This window comes from Oculina patagonica, unplaced genomic scaffold, assembly GCF_052425735.1.
Source record: "Oculina patagonica isolate OP01 unplaced genomic scaffold, crgOcupat unplaced924, whole genome shotgun sequence".
Classification (NCBI taxonomy): Eukaryota; Metazoa; Cnidaria; class Anthozoa; order Scleractinia; family Oculinidae; genus Oculina; species Oculina patagonica.
The window spans coordinates 1-7,982 of NW_027558827.1; the positions used below are offsets into that span (position 1 = coordinate 1).

General features: G+C 38.6%; 1 protein-coding gene across 1 annotated transcript; it reads right to left on the reverse strand.

Moving 5' to 3' along the window:
- Positions 1-9: 9 nt before the first annotated feature.
- On the reverse strand, positions 10-6,245 carry LOC144641419 (citramalyl-CoA lyase, mitochondrial-like). The gene is made up of 6 exons (XM_078500436.1): positions 6,015-6,245; positions 3,613-3,801; positions 2,204-2,387; positions 1,524-1,637; positions 1,173-1,232; positions 10-642 (listed from the first exon to the last, which is right to left on the reverse strand). Coding segments are annotated over exons 1-6 (774 nt in total). The 5' UTR covers positions 6,240-6,245; the 3' UTR covers positions 10-640.
- Between the last annotated feature and the right edge of the window lie 1,737 nt (positions 6,246-7,982).

The following is a 7,982-nucleotide window of genomic DNA, read 5'->3' on the forward strand; positions in this document are numbered from 1 at the left end:
TATGTTTTCGCAGTCCTCTTCCAGATTTTTAGAGCATAGCAATTTCTTTAAGTAATTGCACTGCCTGGATTTATCGAACCATTAAAATTTTCTTCCTCAGCTTCACGCATCATTTCTGCCAACTCACCAGTCAAGTGGTGAAAAAACCTGGTTGCAAAGTTGTCGGTACCATAAAGCAATATTACAAAATCCCAGTGCGTACTTTCGAAAACTTTAATCTATTGTAAAGCTTGCTTGGCACGCATATTGGTTGTTTTGGTTGGTGTATCAAAAACAAAAAAAAAAAAAAATCTGTTTAAATCCCAGTGCCTCTTTTTGGAACCTTTTTTCTATTGTTTAGTATTTCTTTTCCTTCAGCACAACAACATCAAAACAACGAAGAAAAGCATGTTTCCTATTGTTTTACACCACAATTGATACCTCGCCCATGTGAAAAATAAGCCGGTTATTTTTAGGCACCTTGGTGATATGTGATTTATTCACCGAGGGCGCAATCACATATCCCCTCGTTTCCTAAAAATACCCTTACTTATTCAAACTGTCACTAAGAACTGACCTGTTATGCCACTAGGCTCCGAAATAGCTTCCCTTACTATACAAAACCATCATTGAAAAAGCAGAGCTCTTTAACTGATCAGGCTTACCCTTGTAAAACGTTTACAAATGTCGCGATTGCTCTGCAATTTGTTGCAATCGCAACGCGATTGTAAGTGAGTGCGAACAGGCAATCGCGGTGCGATTGATTACTACCGCACTGCAATTTGGGGGGCTGGAATAAATCTCGGGAAGTGTTCCCGGTGAGAACTCACTTCTCGATCACCGGGAGAAAGTCAATATATGCTTTGAAATTCTCACAAATCATGCTGTGGTCGTAATGCAAATCATGACTTGTATTGATAAAATAAACTAAAAGTACTAATCAAAGTAGTAATAAAACTACAGTAGTTTGATTTAAAATGTTGAAAAACATTTCAATACGTGACGGTGAGCCGTGAGGACGTGATTCCCACGAGAAAAGTTTTATTTTGTTTTAGTCTAGACGACCTGGCGCGACAAAGAAGCGCGTGATAATGAGCAAAGATAAATTAAAAGATAATATATAGATTTAGGCAAGCCTAAAAGCGGAGCTCCCCGGTTATTTACCCTTTACATCTTTTATAGAATTATATATAACTTACCAGTGTAACCAAACCTTGCACCCTCCTCAGCTTGTGCTTTTAAACCCTCAGGGTCTGAAACAAATTTATTTAATGATTTCCGTCACCTCAAAAAATCTTACTTTTAAACTATTGGAAGAAACAATTTAATAAACCATACATTTCTTTGGGCAAATCAGCACACAAATGGACCAAATTTAAAAGAAAGGGAAATTGCAAATTTCTCACTTAAATTTCTCAGATTTCGTTCTGTTGCTTAATATGTATTTTAATTCTGAAGTTGACCTGCAATGCAGAAGCATGATACCAAATTTTCTTACATGGCAACATATTTTGCCTAGTATAGATGTTTATGATTCTTAATACCTCTGAAGTTGATGTACACCATATCAATAGCTTGGAGTCCATAAGCTTTAGCATGAACAACTACACTCTGACGAGCATGAATCAACTCCTTCACATCTTCAGTACGTGTAGCTCCTAAAACAGTTTTAAAAAAGTTTCTCCTTGCATTGCAAAGTTATCATACTTCTGAATGCATGAAATCTATTTAGTGAGGGAAAATCCCTTTCTCTGCATATTTGCCCTTAAAGACTCCCATGAAATGTGCTATGTTTTTGACTAGTAGCCTCTGTTGTTCAAAGTCTCTGTGTGTCCCTTCTCTGGATTGTCTCTAATCACTCTCCATTAGCCTTCAGTTTTCAAACATCCCCACAAACAGGTTTGTCATGTTTTCTGATACACCCTTTTTCTGATTAATAATCACCACTACTGAGAAACATTATCACAATGCCCAGAAAATTAATTATTTTAAGCTTGCAGAAATGCTGGCATTTGTACAAATATTATGTATAATTTTCATTATACAATTTATCCATCAAGTGAAATTTTTTACTTGTTAACTGGCTTCAATAATCCCCCTCCTCATTTTTTCTTGTACATTTTCATATTAATTATTTTGAAGTGGATAACTTTTCTTTAATGGCCTAAAAAATCTCAAAACAAAATACACAATTAAATAGCAAAGGTATGCTGTAGGTACTTACCTATACTGACTAGAAAGTCATCTGATCCAAATACTAAAGCCTCAAACCTAAAGGGTCTGTCTTTAGAGGTGCCATGCTCACAGACAGCACGAAGGTTAAGAAGACTAAGTGCACTTTCAACTTGAGTGATAAGACCAAGCCTTTCACTTCTTGATTTTGAAATGGAAGAAACTTTGTCACTTACCTGGAAGTTGAATAAATTGAGAGAAACCATACACTGATGTTATTATCATATTTCAAAAATATATATACAATATATTTGTAATTAAATAATAATTATGGATTGATGTGTGGAGAGAAAGAACTCAGAAAAAAATTCTGAGTTCACAGATGGGACTCGAACTCATGACCTTCCGTACACTAGTCGGACGCTCTAACCACTGAGCTACTGAGAACTCTAATGGTGAGCAGTGTTCATTGGTGGGTGACACAACGACTGCATCGCGCAAATCACATTATGTCAATAAACACACACATTTAACTGCATCACGCAGTCACGTAGTACTCTCAGAGTAATTCCCCAGAATATCTAAATAAACAAGTCAATAAATCAGGACACACCACGTTCTTTGTTTGGCAAAAGAGAGATTTATTTCCTATAGTGATAAAACAAACCGATAAGGACAACCGAAATAAAGCTCTCTGCTCACCAAAGGGTGGGAGGGATGGAAAAGAAAAGAACGTACTGAACAAATCATGCAGACAGTGCATACCTAACGTTTGTTAACTCTAGTAAACGAGCAGAGTAATAAATTGTACACTATTATTATACCCTATATTTAGAGAGGCACGTGGTATGAAATACGATGCTATCCATAATGCCATAAACAAGATGAAAGATATAAAACAAGATCACTAATACTAACAATAGAACAATAGATAAAGGGAATTAAAAATTTTGAAGAGTCCTTCAAAATAAGCTTAAATTAATATGGCACTAATTGCAGACGCTTAGAGTTGAAATGCTTTCTTACTGGGAAAACAGTGAGTGTTTGGTTTGTACTGGTCACAAGTACTTTTGGTTGAACTTTAACAAGTAAACATGTGTCAGTGAAAGTGTATCAAAGCCTAGAGAACAAAACACTTGCTAATATTCAGTTTACTAAGAATGACCTATGTTCAGAGAAAAAAATGCATTGTTGTTTGTACCAGATAATAGAAAATTTATTCATTTGTCTCTCCTTTAAAAATCTGCACATTTGGTTTGAGTGTCCATATTAACCAGGTGAATTTATTTACATGTTGGGATTTTACAATTTAAGGGGGTTTTCTAAAAAAAGTGTTAGGCATTTGCTGCGACAAAAGTGTCCATTTTCATGTATACATTGTGTAAAGAGGTGGTCATATTAAATGAGGTGACTGGAAGGCGGGCTTCTACTGTATACAATTTGAGGAAAACATTACTTTACCCAATCCAAATGCTCCACAGACTCAACTTTGGGCACCACAATGGAATGAGGATAAACCTTTGCTGTTAATACAGCTCTTAGATCATCTTCTGCCAGACCAGTCTCAATAGAATTGATACGAACACATACTTCACTGGAACCAAAACTCAACTGACCAAGAAGGTTATGGATTGTATTTCTTGCCTCTTCCTATGGAAAACAAAAAGCAATGTATACATCGTTGTTGGTAAAGCATTGGCATGTACACAAAAGAAATGGCTTGCAGAAGCAAGTTTTGCATTAAAAGCAAATATTCAGTGATTGAAAGTTGCTTAAGAACCTGAGAAATCTACCAAATCAAACAAATACTCAGTCATTGGTAAATACCGTAAAAACCCGCAGATAAGCCGCACCTTTTTGCCAAAAATTTTCGCTCGAAAGCAGGGGTGCGGCTTATCTGCGGGAACATTCGGAAAAGGTGCCGTAAATTTTCGTGAACTGATGCTAATTTATGGAAAATTATGTAAATTAATATAACATAAAACTACAAGAGAGTACCGGTCATTGCTTTTGCAAGTTTGACAGCTCCAATACTGTTTGCAGTGTCGACAATGGCCTATAATTTTAACAGTAATATTGATTCTTTACGAGCGAGAAATTAGCACGAGTATTCACAAGTAAGATGGGCAATTGTTTCTTTCTTATTTTGCACTTTGATGGAAAATTTGTTTAACTGATTACGAAACTCTCTTCATGCAACGAGTTTATCTCCAATAGATGGCTCCCAAATCTCTTTAATTTGTCGATATGATAGCCACGAAACCCGAACGGCTCCATCGCCATCTTGTTTTGCTTTTATACGTTCTCACCCTAGCTACGAACGTTCGGTAAACGCAAGTTCTTGTTGTTGTGACACAAAAATCTATGGAAGAACTGCGTTGAATGAAGAGATACCTGTCAACAAATGCCAGAAAAAGATCACCCATAATACGTCAAAGTTGGTTTTCATTATATTAAAGAGCTCAAACTGTGGGTAAGACTGAAGTATTTTCTGTTTCAATGTTCATTGAGTTTTACGTACGTTCGATGAAGAAGACTTCCTAAAGACTCGACTTTAGATTTTCTTTGATTTACTTTCAAAAAACTTTTTTTCCAACATTTGAGTTGTTAAACTCAGGGTGCGGCTTATCTGCGGGTGCGGCTTATCCGCGGGTGTTTACGGTAAGTTGTAGTCATTTTCCTGTTAAAATATGTTACCACAGCATCAATATAACTTATCAAAACCACAATCAATTTTAGCTTAAAGTACTTATAGTTACCAGCTGGTGATCCCCATTTTTTTTATTGTTGATTAATGATTAGTACCAGGAACCCATAAGGGTTGAAACGTGTAACGCGCACGCACAGCGTTTGAATATTCATTCTGCTAAGTACCATATTTGGAAACACGGAGAATTTGTACGCGGATGCTTTATACACGTAATGACATACGCAACATATTTTTTGGTTTTGCGGTAAGTTGCTTGAATTTCGACCTAAACGCCGTAATTTTCTTACAGAAACTAAAGAAATACATCAAGTGTATCGAAGCGAAGTTCTCCAGACTACTTCAAGAAGATGACACAGGAGAATTTAACCAAATTTAACTTTATTCAACCAAGCTTGTTCAAAAACAAGATTACGCCATCGAGCGCGAGCTAGCGTACGCTGTGAATTTAATCCAAATATAGTAATTCTGATTGGTTAAATGTTTCTCGTGATTTTCCAAATATGGTACTTAGTGTAAACAAATGTGCAAACGCTTTGTACAATGCAAATCATAGGGAGTTGCACGTTTCAACCCTTATGGGTTTCTGTTAGTACGTTAAGATACAACCTTTTGCCGAGAGGTTGCAGAGCCACCTTAAATTTTCAAATACTTAAGGTTCCAGATGCTTTCGGCAGCCCATTGAGGTATGAATGGTGCAGATGTCCAATCTGCACAAAAAAGTTCAACTTGGACAACCCACGAGATCTGAACCAATCAGAAACAAGAATATTGGCTGTTATCGTTACGATCATCCAAACAAATAATTTCCTACCAGGTAAAGCTTATTGTTTCAATGCATGTCACCTTCCACGGGCCATTCCATTTTATATCCACACCCCCCTATTGATGAGTCCCGATGGGGCTACCACCTCAGAAATGACTTTAAAAATCCCCTTCATAAAATCTCATATATATGGGGGGGGAGGGGGTGAATATAAAATGGAATGGCCCTACAGCCGGGCCCTTTTGATCCCCCGGTGACTTAGTCCATCCTAGGGGTCACTAGTCGCTCAAATTTTGTGAGAATAGACTACAAAACTTTGCAATTCAATCACTGAACACAGTTCCAAGTATTTCTCCAGACATCGATTAATTAGTACAAATTTGAATTTACCTTCTTGTTTGCCGCCACTCCATCTTCACAATCCAACACGACACAGTCAGAATTCAAACCAGTAGCTTTTGACACTTTTCGTTCTTCGTTCCCCGGGATATAAAGAAATGACCGCCTTGGAATATGTCCTTTTAAACTACATAACGTCCTTGTCAAAATCAAAAGTTTGGAGGGGGTATTTTTCAAGATTTTGCACGCCTTTGGCGTAAACATTGACAATGCCATTTTCAACCCCAGTCACCCTCCCCAGTCGTAAAACCGAGAGGGGACTTGGAACGGCACGAGAAAGCGAAAAGACGCGCGCGGTCTCGCGCGGTATTTCTCGCTCTCGCGCGTCGTTCCAAATCGTGGTTCAGGCTGTAAACACCCAAGTCATGGGCTCCTGCAGAGGGCTGGTGTGTGGTTCCTCCCTGGTAGAGGTTTTTAAAACCTGCTTGACATATAGGGAAGGAGGACACGACCGTAGGTCATAAAATAAGTTACACTCATTCAAATCAGAGAATCATGTCCAGAAGAACCTGGAAAATCAGCAGTGCCTGAGGTGGCCTGGAATCTTCATCCTGCTATATGCAGATGCGCTATTGGTAGTACCGAGTTTGATTGTTCAATACTTATTCGCCTCCTACAAAGTAAGATCTCACTTTAATAACTTTTGAATGCGAAAAGTAAACCAATCGGACTTGTTCTTTCTCGCAAAATAACTAACGCATCTATTGGTACACCGTCTAAGGGCCAGTTTACAAGCAGGTAGGGTAACCCTAGTGCTAGGGTTACCCTGGCGCTCCCACATTTCTTTTTTTTTCATCGACGTGTTTACAAGGCAGCTAGGGTTACCCTAGCACTAGGGTAACCCTAGCTGAGCGGTAGGTTTCCCTAGCGCCAGGGTAACCCTAGCGCCTTGTAAACGCTCTGCTAGGGATAACTCGCCTACCCGGGACAATTTTATTTGGCTCCAAGAAGCCAGATATGTTTAAAAATACCGACAAAAACAGCGAATTGTGACCAAGAAACATCGTGTTCATTCACAATTTGTCGTATTTTTGCACTGGAACGGAATTATTTTCGAATAACTGCTTTTTACGACAAAATTTTACAAGGTTAACTGAAGCGTAACCGGTGTAAGTTGACCCGAGTAGTAGGGTTATATATTTACAATGCAAGTTGGACGCGAAAGTATTTGGCCCGTTGAGGTCCGTGGGAAATGACAAGCTCAGTCTTCAAGCATTTTATTTTATTAACAACTTTGTGTTCAGGTTTTGTTGCAAAGTTGATAAATGCTCTCACTTAGTTCACTTGCGTGCGTGCGCGCGCGCTCACTCACGTTTACCGGACGGCCTTTTCTGGACCGTTTCACCTCAATCCGTCCGGCCGTACTCGCGCTTTATGATAGAGTGATTTTCGATTGAGTGCAGCAAAACCAAAGCCAAAGCAATCACTCTGACTAATCACAAAGGACATGGACAATCCAGTGAACCAATCAAAACTCCTGGCAATTACAGTCGGCACGAAGCGCGGGAAAACGTGTGCGAGTGAGTCACGATTGGTTTTGTTTTTACTTCTGATTGGACGAGGAAGTTAAAACTAAGCGTAGCGATGGCAAACCAAAGTACCGTATTTTCTCGATTAGACGCCCCGGCGTTTATTACAAACTTGACCTGGTGGACCCGGCGTTTATTTGACTCCCGCAGTTTTTCGACCCTGGTTTTCATTTAGAAACGGTTTTTATTCGCTGTTTTTGACAAAAATGTATCTGGCTGATATAGATACAACTTATCATACCTTAAATAAATACCTTAGGGGCCTATTTTTAACTCCACCTTGGAGACCCGGCGTTTATTCGGTACCCGGCGTTTAATCGAGAAAATACGGTACTTTAGATACTTAGGTGATAATCGCTCTAGTACCATGAACTGGAAGAGAAAAGTAAACACGCCATTGTTGCCTTCTGAATTTATTCCGAAGATATAA